A 21432-nucleotide genomic window follows, 5' to 3' on the forward strand; every position below is an offset into this window, starting at 1 on the left:
GGCGCAGCTCACTCCAGGTGGAAGGGGGCAAGTGGCAGCAGGGCATGGGCCCTGCTCCCAGCACTGCTGTGCCTGCATCCCGCATTCTGCCACACTGGCTGGCAAGCGGTGGCAGGGCAGATCCCCTACTCCCAGTGCTGATGCAGGCACAGAAGTGCTGGTAGCAGGGGCTATGTCCTGCTGCTACCCAGAGCAATCTATGCCTGCATCACACCCCCCTGCACTGGCTGGGCAAGCAGCAGCAAGGCATAGGTCTCTGTGGCTCCCCCTGCTGGGGCAGAGTTAAGCACAGCTGGAGGAGCTGTGGGAGAAGCCTAAATGCTGAGCTATTGCATTTACCAGTGAAACTGAAATCAGAATCTGCCTCTGTAGCGCCTCCTGGAACAATCAAATCAACCTTTTTGGATTTGAGTCAAAATGTTTCAAAATTTAGCAAACCCCATTAAAGAAATTAATTTAAATATATTATTCATATTACAACATAAACATTATCATTCTGTTATCAGTTAATATGTTAGTAATTGATTTGATAGTGGCAGTCTGGAGATAAGTCTTGCTGTCACCAGGCAGAGCTATCCTAGTCACCTTTGTTTCTCAGGAGGCACGTTGGAACCAAACTGTCATGTAGGCTCGTGCACCTTTCAGCTACAGTTGCTTCTTGGAAAGGCCCTGCCATGCCTCCTGAAAACAGAGGAGTGTAGGGCAATTTTACCACATGGGAAATCCCAGGGTCAAAAAAACCCATACTGAAGAAAAAGTGGGATGGCGTGTGCTGCCAAAAACCAGAGCTTGGCCAGCTGGAGTCATGCTCTGGCTGCTAGCCAGGTTTCCTGCCATGTCTGCAGCCCTGGGAGGTCCCCAGGACTCCAGGTAAGGCTGCTGGGGCCAGCACAGTTGCTGGCCTCAGCCTCCTCTACCCCAAATGAGGTAACCTACTGCATGCCAAAGCACGCGTGGCACAGGCGTTCCCCAGGGACAGTTCCCCAGGGACAGTTTGTCCTGGGGGAAAAAAACATCTGAGCTCATCTGGACATGGCCTTGGATTTCACTCAGTCTCAAAGGAAAGCATCAGGAAATGCATTCTACTACAAACATGGTGTTTGGGAATTTCTGTATGTGCTGCTGTGGATTGACAGGTTGTACTCAGAAAAAGGATGGTGGTTAACTTAGGCAGTTAGGCCTGCGTGAATAGGGAACTATTTGATTTGGAGTTGGATTTGGCAGGTTCGGATGCCAGTGATTCGATTCGAAGCTGTGAATTGGTTTCCCGCTTCGATTTGGCTGAATTGGCTCCAAAGCTTTGGAGCCGATTCGGCCATAGGGTATAATGGGGAGTCAATGAAATATCTATAAGTTTGTTGTTTTTTTGTCTGATTTGGATGAACCTTGCAGGGATGGTAACCTTTGCTGAGAACATGAAGCCTTCTAAGCTTCAAGGAGATAGGTGCAGGGGTTTGGGGGAAACTGCACCTCAAATTTGTGAAAGCAAAACTCATGTCACATGCGTGTGTTACTCCACAGCAGGGTGAAAACTGCAAGGGTCATGGCCCCTGCTGAGGCCACAAAGCCTGCCAAGTTTCAAGGAGATAGGGATAGGGGTTTGAGGGAAACTGTACCAGAAGCTGCAGACAAGCAAAGCTTGTGACATGGGTGACACTGTGTGTGTTAAGGCACAGCAGGGTGAAAGCTGCAGGCCTGATAGCCCCTGTTGAGGCCACAAAGTCTGTCAGCAGTTAAGGAGATGGGTGGAGGGGTTCTGGGGCCCTGCACCCCTAGCTGCTGACAGGCAATGCTCGTGACATGGGTGCTTGGGCAACTGACTGTCTCTGTCTTGGAGCAGAAGCAGTTCAGCTCTGTATTGATTATTTCCTCTCCTTAGTTTGTGGTTTTGTAGGTGTTTAATGCTTGCTCATTAACTCATTATCCAGTAGCTACTAGCTAGCTACTGTGTATTGAGCTGGTCCCTGAGTGAATCATGATTGATTGGTAACACAGTAGCTTAGCAGCCAGGCCTGCAGTAGTTCCATCCCCTGCCCCACACCAGTTCCCCAAGACAGACACAGTTGCACAAACTATGTCATGAGTTTTGCCTGTCAGCAGCTGGAGGTGCAGGGCCCCAGAACCCAGAAGACCCTGCACCTATCTCGTTGACAGCTGGCAGGCTTTGTGGCCTCAGCAAGGGCTACCATCCCTGCAGTTTACAGCCCACTGTGGCTTAACATGCACACGTTTTGCTTTCACAACTTTGGGGTGCAGTTTCCCAGAAACCCCTGCACCTATCACCTTGAAACTCAGCAGAGGCTACCATACCTGCAAGTTTCATCTGAATCAGCCAACATACAACAACGTTACAGATATTTCATTGATTCTCCGTTATACCTTATGGCCGAATCCCTGAATCTTTTCTGAATCGATTTGGAAAGTCTAAAGCTTCCCGCGATTTGATTCGGATTCGTAGATTCAGTCTCCAAATCATCCGAATCATCTCCGAGTCCGAATCATGATCCGAAGCTTTGAACAACCCTATTAGGCAGTGTCATTGACTACTGGTTCAGTTCAGTGGTTAAAAGCAGGATTTAGCATTGCATTGCATTAGTTTCCCCAGGTTACAAATACTGACTTCTTTCTGATAGTACAAATAGAGATTAAGATAATAGTTAACTATGTTGCAGAAAATATGCAAACTAAATTTTCAGTATATTTAGTAGAGACACTTAGATGTTCAGCACAACAATAAAGTGTGTGCTAAGCTTGAGTTTTGGTCCTCGTTGTTAATGCTCAGGTACCTAAAATTTAGTCCTAACTGGCGTTATATGGGACTTCTGGAAAGTTGAGTGTTTTTTGAGAGGACTGTAGGGAGTTGCTGACGGGTTATTTTTAAATGATTTTTGATATTTGATCACTGTGCCTTTAACTGTGTGACCATCTAAGTCTAAGTTCAATAATAGATAAGTAAACAAAACACACTCATAGCTGGATTCTTGTTAGCTAAGGAACAGTTTGTACCACATAAGCACTACACAGTGTCCTTAAATTGGCCTGTGGAGAATTTACACTTTGACAGAAGTATCTGCTGGTGTAAAGAGGAGGAAGCACTTCTTCTGATTTCTGTACCAGCTGCAACCCCAGTTCAGACGTAAGAGGAGGGAGGGAGAATTCTGAAAGATGAGGCTGTGGCAGAGAGGAGCTTCCTCATTCCTTTAGACACTGAAGGTCCGATTACTGACCTCCTTTGCCCTCTCTGATCTGTTGTCTAAATCCATGCTACATTTATACAGATACATTTACAGGGTTGGATGGCTGAGTACCAGAGCGGCTAGCTCCCTACCACCTCGCTTCTCCTGCACCAAGGCAGAGAGCAAGGAGGAGAACTGAGGATCCCTAAAATTTACTTTCTCTTACATAGGATTAACCCTGAGAGGAAATAATCTGGCCATCAGTTAAAAAAAAAAAAAATCTAGGTGTGGGATATTGTGTGCCTGCTATCTCTCACATTTTTTGAAAATCCAGGCCTTAGGTTAGTAAGAGGTTCAGAAATAAAGCCATAATTATTAATCATTTTGTTAGTTCCCAATACTGATTTTTCTCCAGCATTTTGTTTTTTAAATTATTATCAAGTGTAACTGAATGTGGGATTCTGTTACTAATGTGCCTACAATTCCATATCTTCCATCCCTCCAGGTAAAATTTTAATATTTTAAGCTTTCCCATTTTCTAAATGGGGAAACATTTGGGTGAGTCTACTCGTACCGCTGCTAAAGAATACATCTTGCTTTGTCTGCTTTGTCATGTTGTCTGAGCTGATCAGATGGAAAACGGTTACTGGTTATGGAGGCAGCCTGGCAGTTTTGAGAGCAGGGTTCAATTTCATGCTCCATCAGAAACCTCTATTCTTGCTGGTGAAGCTGGGACATTCTGCCAAGAACGAGAGAATTGTTTGGCCAGGAGAGCAAGCAGTAGGAACCTGACTGGTGGTTAGGATACTTAGCTGGGAGGAGAAAGCCCTGGGGTTCTGGTCCTTGCTTTCAGGACTGTATGCACTTTATATTAGACAAAAAGAGGGATCCCTGCTGCCAGCTGAATGTCCTATCCACTAGGCCACAAGAGGGCTCCTTCGCCCAGTGTTCCCTCTAAGGTGCGCGCATGCGTGGCCATGCACGAGTAAAAATCTTGCCACACACAAACCTTTAAGGCTGTGCATCCGCCTGGAGAGGAGCTGGGTGCGGAGTGCGGTGGAGACACCAGGGCTGGTATGGGACACTTACCAAAGGTAAGCTCCTCACTCCCCATGCAGGGCAGGCAGTGGCTCCTCCCTGAGGCGAGGCAGGGATTGGGGTTGGGGGCTGGCGTGGGCTCCACTAGCTCTGGGGAACTGCTCTGCTCTCCTGCATCACCCCGGGGTGCGAGGAGGCACGTGGCATCAGGGCTGGGGAACGGAGCAGTTTCCTGGAGCCGGCGGAGCAGTTCCCTGGAGCCGGCAGAGCCTCATGCGGGGCAGGCAGTGGCTCCTCTCCGAGGTGAGGCAAGGCGGGGGCTGGGGCTGGGGCTGGCGCGGGCTCTGCTGGCTCCGGGGAACTGCTCCGCAGGCTTGCTGGCTCTGGGGAACTGCTCTGCTCCCGATCCCTGACGTCATGTGCCTCCTTGCTCCCCAAGGCGATGTGTGGGAGCGGAGCAGTTCTGAGGGACTCCTGCTGTTCCCCAGGAAAATAACCAAAATGAGATATCTGCAGTTTATATGGATGGTCAACCATCTTTCTAGATGTGGCACAGACTTCTGGAGTCTGTAGGCCAGTGACCCTCAGCCAGGCTGCTCCAGCACCCTGGGATTTCTTGAGAGCCTTTCAAGGGTCCTGTGGGGTGCCACCCAATGTTAACACTGTTGGGTGTGCAAATATGATTCACAAAATAAACCTAGAGATTTCACATAGGAAGTCATAGTGTTAAAAACATTTTGGCTGATTACAGATGTCAACCCCGCCCCCAAAATGGCACTTAAATCTTGGTGTGCCCCTGCACCAAGCACAGTGCATGCCCGGAAGAAACACTGCATTCTGTTGATTGACTGTGTCCAGCCCATGACTGCCCCACAGCGCTGCTCTGGGCAGCAGTTAGCATGGAGAAGGGTGGTGGCTGAACCCTGCCCGCTCCCACCTGGACACTTACCTTGGGACACTTACTGGCGGACTGTGCTGCATCGAAAGGGGGAGGTGGGACTGAAGCACAATGTGTAAATGCTAAATTAATTCAGGTGTCTTTAGGGGCAGGTAGTAAGTAGGTTTTCCTGGATTAATTTTGTGGTTTAGGGCCAGGTTGTATTCCCTCTCTTAGGCATGTAAATGGATGTAGATACCACAGTATGATCATATTCCATATTTCTTGAGTTACTGAAAAGATATTAATGCATCAGGGCTGGGGAGACCTTCTTACTGCTTACTTGTGACTTATTCTCAAGGGTAAGATGATGGTGTGTTACAAAAGTAGGTGGATTTTCAGTGACTTGAATAGGGTGGAAGAGAATTGGACTTAGAGATACCCAAAGAATGTCTGTCCCTTAGACACCTAAAATTCATCTAAGTACTGCTTTAAGTACCCAAATAGCTTCTCTGCATCTAACCCTTCATCTTTTTGTTCAGCAGTACCCCATTTGTGACATGGGGCTAGCAATACTTTCCATGTTCTCAAGACAAATACATTAAAGGTGGTAAATTGCTCAGATTGTACTGGAAAAATGTCTGTGCAAGGTACATTATTGTCTGGGTCTGTGGAATGTTTCTTTATATGACTGTAAGGAATGAGAAAAGGGCATTTTATTAAGAACAGCAGAAAACTTTGGAATCAACCCTGCTGCTGTGGGATAATGAGCAGATATTGTTTGCAACCCTTAAATCTAACTCTCTAAATGATAGAACAAAAGTTGGAGATCAACTGTCATTACTCTGCTATTTATCCTGTTTTTTAACCAATTGAGGGAACTGGCCACAGTGTTAACATTCCTAATAGCTTGCATCTGACTGACTCTAGTTTTTTTTTGTTTTAGTAGTACCAAAAGGACTGGGGTCCAGATGTTTGAAACCAAAAACCTAGGATGATTATTTTTAGGGTTGCAGAAGTAACATGTTTTCAAATAATACAAACACAAGACCATGCCAAGGTAAAGAGTAGGGTGAAAAAGCATGCAGTTTGGCATATTGTTTGTGGACTACAGCTTGGTGTTGGGGTTGTAGGGAAGTTACATAATCACTCAGGAAGCTAGGAGCTGCAAGAGGATTTATAGTTGACTCAGCTGTTTTTTCACAGTTATGGTACAGAATAGAATCATAGAATCATTACTCTCAGTCTGTTCCATCTAATCTAAGTTATGCCTGAACACAGTGGTAACACGATATTGCATAGAATAGCATCTAATACAGAAGGGAAGTGTCTGTCAACACTATTGATAGGTATTTTATCAATTTTCTGCAGACTGCCTTTTCAAGGTGTGTCCTATGAACCGGTATTCGGCACAAAAGCAGTACTGGAAAGCCAAACAGGCGAAGCAAGGAAACCACACAGAAGCAGCATTACTTAAGAAACTACAAGTAAGAGACAGCTGTATTTGTAGTTTTATCTTAATCTTCAGGCTCTAGACTAACAATATCATGCAACAACAATAGCAAATGCCTTGGGAATGACCAGAATGATTGGTCCATATGAGGACTTCCTTTATGTTCTCCTTTCCCTGCCCACTTGCCTCTTCAACTGGCTTTTATTTCCTCTCTTTGTCCTGCCTCAGAGGGTAAACTGCGTGGAGTGGGAGCAGTGTCTTTACTTGCTTTCAGGAACTTTTTTGGCATTATGTCTGCTTATTAAAGAACAAACTGAGTTAATGGGGATCAGGCCCTTATTAAAATTCAGTGGGTCATTTTAGATTTGAAATCTAGGAATTGAGCAGAGGGGCCATTTCCTATACCTTTAATACAAATGTCTCCAGTAAGGCTGTTTTTCTTATCTCTGGCACAAATCAGTAGCACCCAAAGTAGTGCAGAGCTCCCCCCTTTTCAGTTAAAAGTTTGATGATGAGGGTGCTTGGTGGTCTATGAGAAATGTTGAGATGTCGCAGTGCTTTGTACGTCCCAGAGTTTGGGAATCACAGGCCTTAATGATTTTTTCTTGCTTGCTTAGTATCACATGGACACATCTCTTGGACAAGACACAATGGTTGTGGGGAAGCAATTCTGTCACTGGAAAGGGATTGAATTGACAGCCTTAGGGGTTGGGTGAAACAGGTTGACCTGTTGACATGATGTTACACAAGAAAGGGGCATCATTCAGCACTACTACCTCAAGGCAAGGGGGAAAGACAAACAATGGGGAGGTAGGGTGCTTTGAATTAGGGAACTGGAAATTGGAACTCTGCACCCGATTCCTCTTGAATTTAAGCATTTGCCTTAGCTTCTGATTTTGTGACATGTCTTATGTGAGCATATTAGTGTGCTTGTACTGAGCCCTTCTGAGGTTACTGGGACTTTTGGCAGCACAATTGTCTGCCAGCACATGGCACTGCAGAATCAGTGTTTCAAGCTTCTATAAAATAGGTATAATTTCAGTATGTACTTTGAAGTGTTTTTGAGAATCTTGGATGAAGGTACTATATACCTGGAATATATGTTAGCTGTGAAAGCTAACATAACTGGAGTGTAGGTTGTAGCCGTGTTGGTCTAAGGACATAGGTAGACAAGGTTCTTTGGGTGAATCTGATATCTTTTATTAGACCAACTTAAATAGTTGGAAAACAAGAAGCATTTAGGATTATAATATCTGTACCTTTTTGAAGCATTCTTTTTTAAAATATTGATTGCCTTACAAGAGAAAGTGAGGTGGAGAAGCAGCTCTACGTTTTTAAAATTTGGGATAAAATACAGCACTGAGAAATAATTTATATTTCTGAATATATTCTGGATAGTATAAAAACTTGAATGATTATACAGCATCTAGGTGATTTATAGTGAGTAGCAGTCTATTGTAGAAAGAGACTGCATTTCAGTGGTTTGTATTTCTAGTGCAAATAAACTCTGCAGACTGAAGAAGGCCTTTTTTAATGTGGTGCCATTTCCTTTACTTGTTAACCATTCCAGCAGCTGCCTCCTATTATTGATCTCCTATTTAAACAAATAACGAACGATTCCTTTGCAGCATGCAGCAGAACTAGAGCAGAAGCAGAATGAAAGTGAGAACAGAAAGTTGTTGGGTGAAATCGTCAAATACAGCAATGTTATACAGGTAAATCACTGAAATACATCTGTCTTCTCTCAGGGGTGGAAAGAAAACAGTTGTTTCATGTCAGAGGGGACTGGAGACATGAAACTAACCATTGCAGTTCTGGTTGTCATAGAAGCAGGTAAACAAAACTTGGTAGAAGTTGTAATATTGTATTTGTGTTTCTTGTTTTAAAGATTACCAGAACTATTGCATATTTGTTGTCTAATTTATTTGCAATAACATGCATTTCAGCATGCGCTTTTTGTTGCTTCCATCTGGAATAGGGATGTAAATATACATATTTTATTTCCACTATATATGTCAGTATAATTGTTGAAAAGTTGCTGTGCAACTTGAACTAAATAACTGGCATCATTTTTTCTTTGTGACATAAATGTGAGAGCTTATATTCTCAAGCAGTATAAGACATGGGGTTGAATAATCTCATTAACAGGTGTCCTTTATGCATAGAATATAATATACCATATAATCTCATCACTAATGTTTTCTTCTGTTCCTTTTTGGGTGTTAGATACAGTAACAGCTTTTTCAGTAGACTTTGATAGTGATTTCTGAATTGATTTTTGTCTTTATTTCCCTTTATGAAAGGGATGAACAATAGCTATAATGCTTTGAAACAATCCCCTTTCCTGACTAGGAGAAGGAAGATAAGAAGAATCCTAATTATTTGTTTTATCCACAGTTACTGCACATAAAAAGCAACAAATACCTCACGGTCAATAAAAGATTACCAGCTCTGTTGGAGAAGAATGCTATGCGGGTCTCACTGGATACTGCAGGGAATGAGGGGTCCTGGTTTTACATCCAGCCATTTTGGAAACTGAGGAGTGAAGGAGACAATGTAGGTGAAAATAGTGGGCATAAGATAAGTTGTTTGGGAGAAAACAGAGAATTGCAGGAAAAATTTTACTTAAGTACTGGTGTCAATCAGGTCCCTCAAAGAAATGGGACATTTATTTTTCAATAATGTCTTTGCTTAATATACATTGTATAAATATAGAATGTCACATCAAATTACATAGTGAAAATAATGGTTTGATTCTGCTCTCTAGAATATTGCATAACAGGAAATAATTTCTGTTCGTGTAAATGGTGTAACTGACTTCTGCAATGCTGTGCTGATTTTTACCACCTGAGAATTTGTCTATTGTGTATGGGAGTGGTGGGGTTGTGAGAAAAGAGCCATTAGATTCTGAAATGAACTTACAAACTTTAAAAACATTCAGTGTAAAAGGCAACAGGACATATTTCTAGCAAGTATGCTGCATTTCTTCAATATGTTCAGCTACTTGTGTCCTCTTAAAGTAGAGCTATATATATGAGAGGTATAGGGAGAAAGTCAGTCACTTCTTCAGCTTTTTCTGAATGCAGTGAATAAAACTCTGGCCTTTCTATGTAGGGCTTATTTTAGAGGACTGGACTGGACCCCCAAGTTGGTGTTTTTTTCCTCTCTCCCCTGCCTTGTGGGAAAAAAATGGCCTTTGCAACCCTCATGCAGGGAACCATAAGCTGCAGCTAGCTCCTGAGCTCAGCAACAAATACACCCCTAACCAAAGGATTTCAGCCCCCTGTTTTTCAGGGCTTCTGATTGTACTTCTGAATAATACAAGTACACCCAATGAGTCCTATTCCATCCCCAGTGACCCAGGGTCTTGTGCAGCCACCTGTCTTCTCCATTCAGGGTGAAACTCCAAAAACTATTTAGCTGGGAATTGAGACAAACCTTTCTGTGTCTTTCTCTTTCCTAGCTTGCTGCAAGCTATCCATCAGAGTTGCATAGGAAGTCAGGCCTTTTGCCTTGATCCGGGACTCCTGCATGAGCATACCTACTGCTTACAGCTCTCCCTCACACAGGCTCTAAGTCTCTCCTGTTTCCAAACACTCCTGTGCTGAGCTGGAAATGCTTCCTTATGTGCCCCGCCAAGCAGACACATCGTACAGTTTTCTGACTCCTCTTCAGATGAGTCTCATCACCATCTCTATTACCTATGAGTGTCAAACCAGACTGGCAAGTCCTTAGCCTTTTCCTCCAGGCTGCCCTTTTAGGAACAGGGAGCCGTGCTACTGGGAGGATGTAAGAACACTGCAGGAACTCTCCACTTGTCCCAGTAGCAACATCCCTTCCTGTCTGTCATGCAGCAGGCAGTAGGGGTGTGCAAAATAGGCCTTATTTGATTCAGATTTGGCCCGAATTGGGGACAGAGATTCAATTAGTTGATTCAGATCACTGTGCCTGATTCTATTCGGCTGAATCCAAATCTGAAGATTAGATGCTGATTTGGAAAATCAGTGATTTGGCTGTAGACAAGGTTTAAATGTTTTTTCTACATGCCTTGAGGTACCAGGTGCAGCTTGTGAATGCTGTGATGCTGGGGCGGATGGAGTGTCCCACAGGAGTGCAGGGGGTAGGGGCCCTGTGTGCTTGGTGGTGAACCTGGAGGTACTTCTGGTCCACTTCCAGGTCTGCTGCTGAGATCCCGGCTCGGTGATCGGCATTGAGGGGACCCCATGTGCCCTCCCAGACCCAGGAGGCGCCAGCCCCCTGCGCACTCCCCAGCGGTCCCAGAAGTGGCCTGGAAGTGCTTCTGGTCCACTTCTGGGTCTGCTGCGAAGCGTGCTGGGGAGCCCCCCATGCTCCTGTAGGACGCTCCATCCGCCCCAGCATTTCAGCATTCACAAGCTGCCTGGTCCCTTGAGGTATGTAGGAAAAACATTTAAAGCTGTGTCTATATCTGAATCGTCAAATCTTTCTGAATCTCTCCAAATGGATTCGGAGGGTTCTGATTTGATTCGGAGAGATTAAACGGTCCCTTGATTCGATTTGGATTCGGAGAGTCAACCAACGAATTGGGCCAAATCAGTGACCGAAGCTTTGCCCAGCCCTAGCAGGCAGGATCTTTTGTGCACCCATTCCTTCCTGTATTGGGTAGCAAATGCTTACCACTTGCTTGCTCCTTTATCAGACAATTTATGTAGTGCTTTTCTTTCAAACCACTTGGCACTGCATAAACAAGGCCCATTTGAAAGGTAATCCAGTGGATGAGTTAAAGACAGACTTTTGGTTAAACTGCTTTCATTCCCCTTGATCTTAGTATCTAGATTGAATGTTGTGTCCAACTTTATTTGGACAAAATATGTTTTTATAATTTAATTTTCTGTGTTAAAAAAAGCAAAATATCTTTAATAACATACATTTTAGAAAATCTTTATAACTAGTTCTTAAAACTTCAGAATATTATCTGGATGATTCTCACTTACATCAGATAGTCTAAGACAAATTGTGCAAATACAGATTAATGACAGGCCATCATGTCTCAACAAAGGAAGCTATGGTTCATTGTGGGACCAGTACACCTATTTATAATACATTCCCCTGGGAGCTGCTGGAGTGTATGAGATTTGTAACATAGCTCACCATGCCTGCTTAAAATTGTGAGATTTACTTTTCTTTTTATTCTAAAATGAGGAACTTTCTTTATAAATGATAAAAAATACATCTCTGGAGCATTTTTATAGGTGGCTGGTTGAATCATTCAGACAGTCTATGGCTTGGGTTCATTATAACATCCAATTAGTTATGCAAGTCAAAAAATAATGAAAGGGCATTACTGTGATTTTACAGTAACTGATAGGAATTCTGGGCCAATTTCTGACATCCTTAGCTGAGCAAAACGACATCTTACATCAGTAGGATTTTTTGATTGATTGAGGCTAGAACCTATCTCTGTAGAAGTGACTAGCTAAACTCCCTGTAACTTCATCTCAAGCAGAATTTACTCAGTATTGACTGTGGATTTTTGGTCCTCTGCCACTTCTAATTTGCTTAACATTAGATTTGGTGATATGCCAAGAGTTGTGAAGATGCTCAGGTACCCAGCAACCTGCAGGATGGTTGAACCTAACATGCACAGGACAGGCTTAAACTTGGGCTGTACAGGCCTGTTTGGGACTTTGGGGTACCCACCCCAGTTAGCTAGCCAGTGCTGAAGTCCCTGTTGCTGCACTTTTACCGGTAATTGTACACATGCAAGTGATATTAAGGCTCCTGGTTATGCCTATGACTGTTGTAGTCACAATTCCTGGTCACAGTATATCTGCAGAGATATCTAGGTGTCATTACTCTAGATTTGTATTGGACCTTGAGGTTGCTCTGAATTATGCCACCAGTACTAGCCCTCCTAGATGCTACTTCACTAGCCCATGGTTTCAAGAGTGTAACAGGTTCTGGTCCTGCCTCCTATGGCTAGCATGTCCTCTGCACCAGAGGGTGGGCAGGAAGGAATTGTTATTTCCCTATGCAAGAGAAACCCCATCTGCCTTTTAGGGATATTACAGCTCTCTTTTTCATTTTTTTTTCTTATTAGAATAAATTGAAGCTGGCCCAAGGTAGCCATGCAGAAGAATAAGTTGTCCTTTTGTTGCTCTCTGTGGTTTTATTTCTTCAGAGTCTGGGGGTGGGGGTGGAAAAGCAGTGTCTATGGAATCACTTCTGTAGAGGTGGGAAGCAAAATGACGGCAGCATGGACTGTCACTCAGTCTGTCAGTATGTCAGCCAGTATAGCTGAGCCAGCACAGATGAGAAGGTGCTGGTGTGGACTTGAAGAAGGCAGGTGGGAGGTTGAGGCTGGCATTGTGAAATCAAGTCACAATTTCTTTCCCATTGTGTGTTGAGGGCATCAGAGTTGTGTCTCTCTCCTCAATCCTGTCCCTCTTCAGTCTCCTCAAAGACCTTTGTTTAAATGGGATGCTTAGAAGTGTGTATTTCTCAGTCCTGTTATTGTTATAATACAGCTGTATTTTCAGTGGAGTTTGAAGTCCTGACTCAACTCTGCAGGATGCAAGCCTGGTGATTTATTTTGATAAATGAATTGTGTGGTCTTAACTTCATATATTGCTGTAAGTAAAGTCTATCTGAAGCATGGCATGCAGGAATGTATTGTATACATAATGCACTGTAAATGCACCTTTTTGTCATTATCCTGGATTTCTTTAATTAATTTCTTTTTTTTCTGAGATATGATAGGATTTTGTATGTATTCTGAGCATGATGGCACCATTTTAAAATCGATGTCTATTTAACTCTTGTTAAAGAATGTGAAACCTATTTTTTTTCACCCCCTTCAAAAATGTGCTGTATTCATCTGTGTTAATTTCAGTGATGTTCCACAAAAGATGAATTTGGCTCAGTGTGTTTATGGCAAATGTTGATCAATGCAGAAATCATCTGTATGCATTTGTGTTCTGAAGAAGCATGGCTCATGCAGCATTTCACCTGGCAGTTTTTAGATCACGGTTTTTATTAGGCACTTAGTAGTTTTTACGTGCATGTGTCTATATGTGTGCTTAGACATACTGTGAATTCAGTAGCCAAATCCAAGCACCAGCACCAAAGTTTTAGCAGAGCTAATGGTGTTACTCTGTTTGAATTTATTTCCTTCCTCAGGTATGAGCTGAATTCTTAAGACACTTCACTACAATTTTAGGTTGGAGACTATTTTTAATGATTTCTTCAGAACTAACTTCCATTTGCAGTTTAGGCAATGCAAAGGGGCTGCAATCTGACTCTAGCTGGTCATCAGGGAATTCCCCTAGTCTGGGGTAGGAGAATCTTTTTGTTGGCATATCTGATCCCCATGCCAAACAGCAGCCCCTTTGTTTTGTGAATTTCAAGGCAGAGGGAAGGGTATGCTTACACTTCTCTGATTTTCAAATGGTGAATAATCCCTACGGAAACAGCCAGTAGACATAATTTATAGTACCCCTGAGGCTAGTTTAATTCATTCCAGATCTGAGACCATAGTAGTTATAGATTTTGGTGCAGGAAAATCTTGGCTGTTGTGGAATCAAATATTTATATATATATTTTGGGAAATGGTGATTCAGGGCAAGAGATGTAGCTGTATCCTGGTGCCAAACTCCAGATTATTTTCAGGGTTTGTTTGCTGTTTGGCTCATAGTACTTGGGAGTGGAGATCAGTTAGAGCCACTTCTATCTGGATTTAGTTGCTTCTACAGAACTGGAATTTATAGGCCCCCAGGACTATTTTTCACCCCCAAGTCATTGTTGAATAATTGAGTAGTAAGTTCATTGAGATTGATGAGATTTATTAGTGTGAAATCTTGAAACCTGCCAAATTGCATAATCTGACTGACTGGAAAGGGTTCCCTGATCCATGAGTTAGCTGCACCATAATTTGGCCAAGTGATCTGAGCATGCTGAATCAAATTTTAAAAAAATGTAGTATGACTTTGTTTCATTGGATAATTATATATGTCTAAATAGTCATTTATTTCTGACCTCCAGGTTGTTGTGGGGGACAAAGTTGTACTGATGCCAGTCAATGCAGGACAGCCTCTGCATGCCAGCAGTATAGAGCTTTTGGATAACCCAGGCTGCAAGGAGGTGAGTTCCACATAAGAGGTGTAGCTGCCATGGCAGAATGTGGTATTCCCTGCCCCATCATAAGCTAAAAGCCAACAACATACACCAGCCTCAGCTCTGCTGACACTACCACTGAGAAAATGGATGGTCCACTTGCTAATCTAAATGAAAACCAAAGTGTGTTTATTCAAGGCAAAATTTTGCATGGCAACAGGTGCCTCCTGAAGGCTCTTGAGTATCTGAGGGCATGTGCACGCTACATTCATGAACTCTCAAGGTGGGATGTTCCCTAGCATGCTCCCCTCTCATTTCCCCTCACTTCGTGTGTGCCAAACCTACAAATCCAGCAGTGAAACTGCTTTGGGAATGTCCTCGCCTCGGGTGTTCTGAAGACCTTGGTCTCTGTTGTTCTTGAGAGCGGTTTTGGGGAATGCCCACAAGGAACCTTTCTGAGTTTGGTGTATGTGAACTGGACCAGGAGGGTAGAAGATTCTTGGGAGCAATCAATATCAGGAGTACCAGGGACTCACTGATTGTAGCAGACCCCAAAGACCTGGTTCCTTAGTAAACACTGCAACCAGATGTAAATGTTTGCAAGACTGGACCCTAACAGAACATAACATTTTGCCTGCTGGATAGCCTTCATTGTCACTGTTCAGTTATCACGTTGAATGTGATAGCAAGCTTGGGGCCTGCTTTCATGGTACTGCACAAATGATGGTCTCTACCTCAAAGATTTTACTGCTACCATTTACATATTAAAGTGAGTAAAACATTGTTAAGAGATCAAAGAGCTTCCAAACCTTTAGTTATATACATATATTTTTACAACAGGTAAATGCTGTAAATTGCAATACAAGCTGGAAAATAACTTTGTTCATGAAATACAGTAGCTACCGAGATGATGTACTTAAAGGAGTAAGTATAAATTACATATTTTTAAACTTTAATTTCAAGATTCATAGCTATTATGACATCGTCAGGTTAACTGTTCCTAAGTGAAATATTGCAAACAGCAAGAACTAGAAAACTCTCTAAAGCAAAAACTGGATATCCTGCATTTTAACAGATTATTGTCACTACCTCATAATGCATACCACCACCTCCTGCAATTTTCTGAGCTGTAATTGTTAGAAAGTGGCTACTCCTGGCACCCCAGCAGGGGGGATATGTACACTACAGTGATAGACAAGAGCAACAACTGAGAGCAGTCTTGTGAAATGCCTTGAAACGATGAAGCTTGTATCTGATACAGTAGAAAAGAGGGATATAATTAGGGGGATTTGGAGACGAGGGCTATGATGGGTGGCTATTTTCTTTGAGGGAATGAGAGGCCATGCAATTAGCAGAAAGGTCAGAGGCCTGGATGTTGCAGTTTTTAAGATGGAAAATGATAAAGTGGGAATGAGAATTAGAATTGTCTGAGCAGAGAGGAGAGGTGGAATCGTAAAAAGGTTGTGGGAGATGAAGTGGTATGAAGTTGACTTGGCCTGGGTGTATGGAACGAGGGGAAGGAAGGAGTCCAAGCTGGCATTCCAGAGATGAGAGAGAGCCTTGATTCTCCATTGCCTGGCAGTTGGCATAATTATTGCCTCCTCTTTTCCATCCATGTATAATGCAACTGGATCAGAACTCTAGCATATTCTAAAAACCTGAAGACGTAAGAAGTAACAGTGTGGAAGACAGTGGAGAATTGCACCTGTCACTTTGGCTTTAGTTATGAGAGAGGTAAGGTAGAGGAGAAAAGTCTCCCTGAGAGCATTACCTTCTCTCAACTGGTTGTTCCCTGATAGAACAACCAGTTAGGCAGAAGGAGAGTTGAGAAGGGGTAGTACTGCAGAGTATAGGAGGCCAAAAAGTGAAAGAGGAGAGCCTGTGTGATAATAGCTGGAGCAGCTGAGATTTCAAGAAGGATGAGAAAGGCAGTGGAAGCCTCATGAGCTGGCGAGGTCCCTGGTAAACATGATTCTTCAGCATGGGAGCATGAGCACGCAGCCTTTTGCAAACAATGCCTTGTGCAGGAATAGCTGGGGCATTGTTTCCTTGGCAGAATGCAGGGCCAAAGTTGTCAGGAGGAGTGAAACAGAAACTCAATTAAAACAGTTTCCTAAAATTTGAAAATCAGCATGAAGTTGTGACCACAGGTGTATTCTCATTGTCTTTTCATTGTCAGCACTATTCTTTGAAGTAGGGTTTTTTTTAATTGTATTACCATTTTATATATTTTCTCTCAGCATACATTTTCAAATTCTAGCCTGTTCATTTTCTGTGAAACTGAAAAGTGACCTCCCTCAGCAACAGGAGAAAAAAGTAAATGGAACCCACTTCCAGCAGCCCACGTTCCCATTGATTCTTATGGTGTTGTTGGACCTGTTCCAGTTTTACTTGGTTCACAGCCTGACCTAGAGAATCTCATTGCTTTGTTTTCCATTTAGTAACCCTTGTCTTTCATATTCTTCCAGGGAGATGTTGTTAGACTGTTTCATGCAGAGCAAGAGAAGTTTCTGACTTGTGATGAATATGAGAAGAATCAATATATATTTCTTCGTACAACATTGCGTCAGTCAGCCACTTCTGCAACAAGTTCCAAAGCGTTGTGGGAAATAGAGGTAGTTTTTGTCTATTATAAATATTTTAGGATACAAAGACCAGTGTTCAGTAAAAATAACATTCATCATAACATGAATAATTCATGGTCATTTGTTATCATCATACACCTCCCAGTAGCTAGTATTATCTTATGAAGCAGTTTAGGTTGAATGAACATTTATGAGATGCTTTTTTTGCAATGAATAGGCATGGGGAGAGGGTGTTTTCTTTCTTTATATGTCTGTCCTAAACAAGGCTGGCACATCCTATACTGTGAAACCTGCAGCTGCAGGGGGCCCCACAGCTAAGCTATCTGGCTTCTTTGTGGCAGGGGGCCCCAAAACTATTTCTTGCAGGGGGCTCCAAAAAATTGTGGGCCAGCACTGGTCCTGAAATAAAAGGAAAAAGGGTCAAATCCAGAACTGGTGTAAAAGGTGCAAATTTTATCCAAGCCATAGATATGACTTGAATCCTTGGGATCTTTTGAGGCCAAAACTTAAGGTACTTAAGGAATACCTCAGTGATTTTGCAGCCATGGAGCAGGGTTGATTTGGATTACTTTTAGTGATTTAGACACTTACTAAAAAGGACTTTGGGGAATTATGTCTACAAGACAGATTCAGATTTGGCCATGAGAGTCTACATGACCATGTATTTTGTTAAATGTACACACTTTGCTGAATACAGATACCTTGCCAGTATATATTAGAACTTTTATTTTTTTTTACTTGAATCACAAAGCTCCTTTTTCCCAGGATCCAGAATCCTGGACAGATATTATGCACTGAAAACACACAGTTCATTACTCTAGCAAACTTCTATTTTTTGTCTGGGTAAGGACTTCGGTGGTGTGCCTTGCATAGGCAGGGGTCACCTGACCTGTGATTGGGAGAACAGAAATACCTGATTGGAAGGCAGTTAGAAAGATCAGTCAAGGACATACAAAGAAGAATATCCGTCTCAGTTCAAATCAAAGTGAGGTTGTTGAGTCAGTCATTACTTACTTTGGTGAAGTTTATATAGAGTTCTGGAATTTTTTGTGAGAGCTGACGAAATAAAGGGATTAAATTTTGGTTTCCTTAATGCCTGTACAAATATAGAATAACTGCATTCGCTCCATCCAGTTCACTGAGCAGAATTTGGCCTGTAATGTTTGCATTGGCAGATGAATTAAAATATGAAACATGGAAGGAGGTACACTTCCTGGCGCACAGTGAGATATAAATATAAACAGCTGTTATCTGTGGCAGTTAAGTGGTAATGCATAGGATTTCTCTTGCTTGCAGAATATTTCTAATCATGTAGTTTACATAAATGTATATTGACTCTTGTCAGGAACAGCTGGAGTATAATTAGTATCTCAACATAATTAAGGGTTACTCTGAATGCACAAAGTGACTTATCAGTGACCTAGGTATTTAAGTATGATCCTCAAGCTTCTTGGTATGATTGTCCATCTGTATTTCTGCCGGTAGGTTGTACATCATGATCCATGCCGGGGAGGAGCAGGACAATGGAATAGCTTGTTCAGATTTAAACATCTAGCGACTGGGAACTACTTAGCTGCAGAGGTAAGAACAGCATCTAAATGATAAGTGACATCATGTGACAAAACTGCAAGAGAGCACTGCATGCCATGCAACTAAGTACTAGACATTCTGCTAATTCAGAGCTGCTAAGGTATTACTAAGAAACGATTTCTATATGGCAGGACAAATATAAGCTGGTTTCAACTGTGCCGTTCAGGCTTCTGTCATCACTGTACCAGTGCATCCGCTTTACCAGTGCACATCACTGTTTTTGATTTAGCAGAGTTGGATTGATTTATCTTTCTGCTCTTGCTTCTGCTTTATCTGGGGAGCTTTTTGAGATGAATCAGAGTACTCATTTTTGCTGACCCAACCAGCTATATATAGATTAAAGCTTTCTGAGTTCAACTAAACATAGGGTAATTACTAAGGCTGATCAAAGAAATCAGGGCAGGAATAGAAGCAAAACTACTGGATTCTCTTCTGATGTGAGAGAGTCATTTATTTTTTTACAGGCTTTTTGATTTTCTTGTCATCTTTTTTTTTTTTAATAAAAAGTTTTCCTTCATGCTGTCATGGCACGGGGCCCTAGGAGCGGCGATGATCTCTCCAATGCCCCCTACTGTGCCAAGTTGGCGATCAAGCACCCTCGTTCTTGCCCGCCACATCTTTGATGTTATCTAATTTTATAATGGAGGCTACCTTTTGTCCCCTTGGACACGGTGCTCTTGTTTATCCTGGCCCCTGTTCTGTATGGATTGACTTGGTGCACCCCAGCCTTATGGGCTATGCGTGGCTCCAACCTCCCCTGTACCATGCCCCAAGCCTCGCAGATGTCTCGGACGTTATCTGGTTGGTTTTCCTTTCCGCGCCCACCCACTGGCGCCCCCGGGCTTGTCACGCAGCTGGTGCCCACTCGTTGGCGCCCCCAGGCTTGTCACGCAGCCGGCGCCCACTCGTTGGCGCCCCCGGGCTTGTCACGCAGCCGGCACCCTCCCTGGGGCTTTGCCTTGTGATTGGGCTTCTCTTCCTGTGTGCCCTCCCTGGGGCATCTATTCCTATACGCCCTCCCTAGGGCTTAACACAAGCACCCTCTGGGCTTCTTGCCGGTGCCCACTCTGGTGCTCCTCACAATTCGGGCTCAGGTGGCCGTAGCCGTGCCTGGCCCCTAAATCTGCCGGGCCCCTTTCGCAGGGCTGGGGTCAATGCCCCCTCAATACCATGCCCTCCCTGGCACCGGGGTCCCCACATCGCCATGGAGCCCCACTGAGGCCTCCTCCAACTCCTACTAACCTCACCTGGTCCTCCGGTTTTATAAAACTACAAACAGAAAACTCAAGCCCCTGGGCTACAACATAAACTCTAAGCAACCTGGCTGACCCTCATTCAACTCCCTACCAGGGCTTCCTCCACCTGGTATCCTTGACCAGAAACTGCTCGGGCCATCAGGCTTCCCTACTCTGCTTGCTCCCGCAGAGCTCCTTCTTCCTCGGCTGCCAGAGGGGAACTGCTTCCCTGGCCTCGGCCTGGATCACCTTTATATAGGTCAGGCCCTGCCCCTTTCTGGTCAGCTGACCAACTGCGGTTGCCCCAGCAACTGGCACCTGTATCTCTTCATAGGAGCAGGGCACCAGAGTGCCCCTGCGACACATGCTAATGAAAATCAGGAGCTGGATCTTTGGCTGCTGTGAAGTCAGTAGCACTCTGTCAGCTGACACCAGCTAGACGCGATCTGTTAAAGCTTGTCTATATTTGGTCTTAGCCAAGAAGGCTGAGATGCTGATGGAACCTACCACAAGCCTAGGTTAGTGCAGTCCATCTGAATAAAATATAGAACCCATTGTGTTCAGTCCCCCTCAGCACCAGTTCTTTCTCAACTCACGGTGAGCCGCAACATTACACACATTTTAACTTTCTCTTCTCTCCCACAGCTGAACAGCACCTTTCTTTCCCATTTCCTAATATTTGTTTCTTTACCATCCTTAAATGTCTGTCAGACTTCATGAAACATCTGTGTAAATTAGAGGCTGTATTTTCTCCTCTCTCCACCTGTCGCATGTGATTGGTGTGGCCCCATCCTCTATGAGGGATGACCCCAGGCAGCCCCATGGGTCATTTTCATATAAATTTTTGGAGGATCCCAGGGCTCATGACAAGAACACCTAGTTCTAGTAATGAGTGGAGGTGCTAATTATCATATGGATTCATTGTGGGGTACACACATACTGAATGGTGTTGAGCTGTGAGGTCACCATGGTTTTAAATGCTGTTCAGTCTCTTGGGGCTTGGCCCAGTAAACTGTGTGGAAATTCCTGAGCCTTTTGGCTTTGGACAAATATCATGCACAGTTTGTATTATTTATAGGTTAGTACAGAAGTGCTGCTCAAAAAGTGTGTTGTGAAACATCTGTGCTTAACCGTGTAGGAGTTTTCAAAACAAGAAAAAACATTAATTCTGGATGAACAAAGTCTGTAAGTACCTATAGTAATTTGCCGATATGCAGATTACTACAGGTATGTTTATTTCAAAGTCAGTGTTTTGTGGTCTCTTATGTTCCAAATTTTCCCCTCAGTTCCATGTGCTCAGGGAACAGAGCCTGAACAGGGGTGGGAAAGGGGCTGCAGGTGGAAGAAGTTGGTGTGGGGCAGAGCCAAAGGGGTCACCTGACTCCCA

General features: G+C 43.5%; 1 protein-coding gene across 1 annotated transcript in view; it reads left to right on the plus strand.

Moving 5' to 3' along the window:
- ITPR2 (inositol 1,4,5-trisphosphate receptor type 2) overlaps nucleotides 1-21432 on the plus strand; it is a 361003-nt gene that overhangs the window by 73672 nt on the left and 265899 nt on the right. The window contains exons 3-9 of the mRNA XM_019544387.1: nucleotides 6463-6578; nucleotides 8173-8259; nucleotides 8942-9100; nucleotides 14564-14662; nucleotides 15476-15559; nucleotides 17104-17250; nucleotides 18706-18801. Coding sequence (XP_019399932.1) covers nucleotides 6463-6578; nucleotides 8173-8259; nucleotides 8942-9100; nucleotides 14564-14662; nucleotides 15476-15559; nucleotides 17104-17250; nucleotides 18706-18801 — 788 coding nt within the window. The remainder of the gene's footprint in view (nucleotides 1-6462; nucleotides 6579-8172; nucleotides 8260-8941; nucleotides 9101-14563; nucleotides 14663-15475; nucleotides 15560-17103; nucleotides 17251-18705; nucleotides 18802-21432) is intronic.

This window comes from Crocodylus porosus, unplaced genomic scaffold (genome assembly GCF_001723895.1).
Source record: "Crocodylus porosus isolate Cpor-Errol unplaced genomic scaffold, CroPor_comp1, whole genome shotgun sequence".
In the NCBI taxonomy this organism is placed as follows: domain Eukaryota; kingdom Metazoa; phylum Chordata; order Crocodylia; family Crocodylidae; genus Crocodylus; species Crocodylus porosus.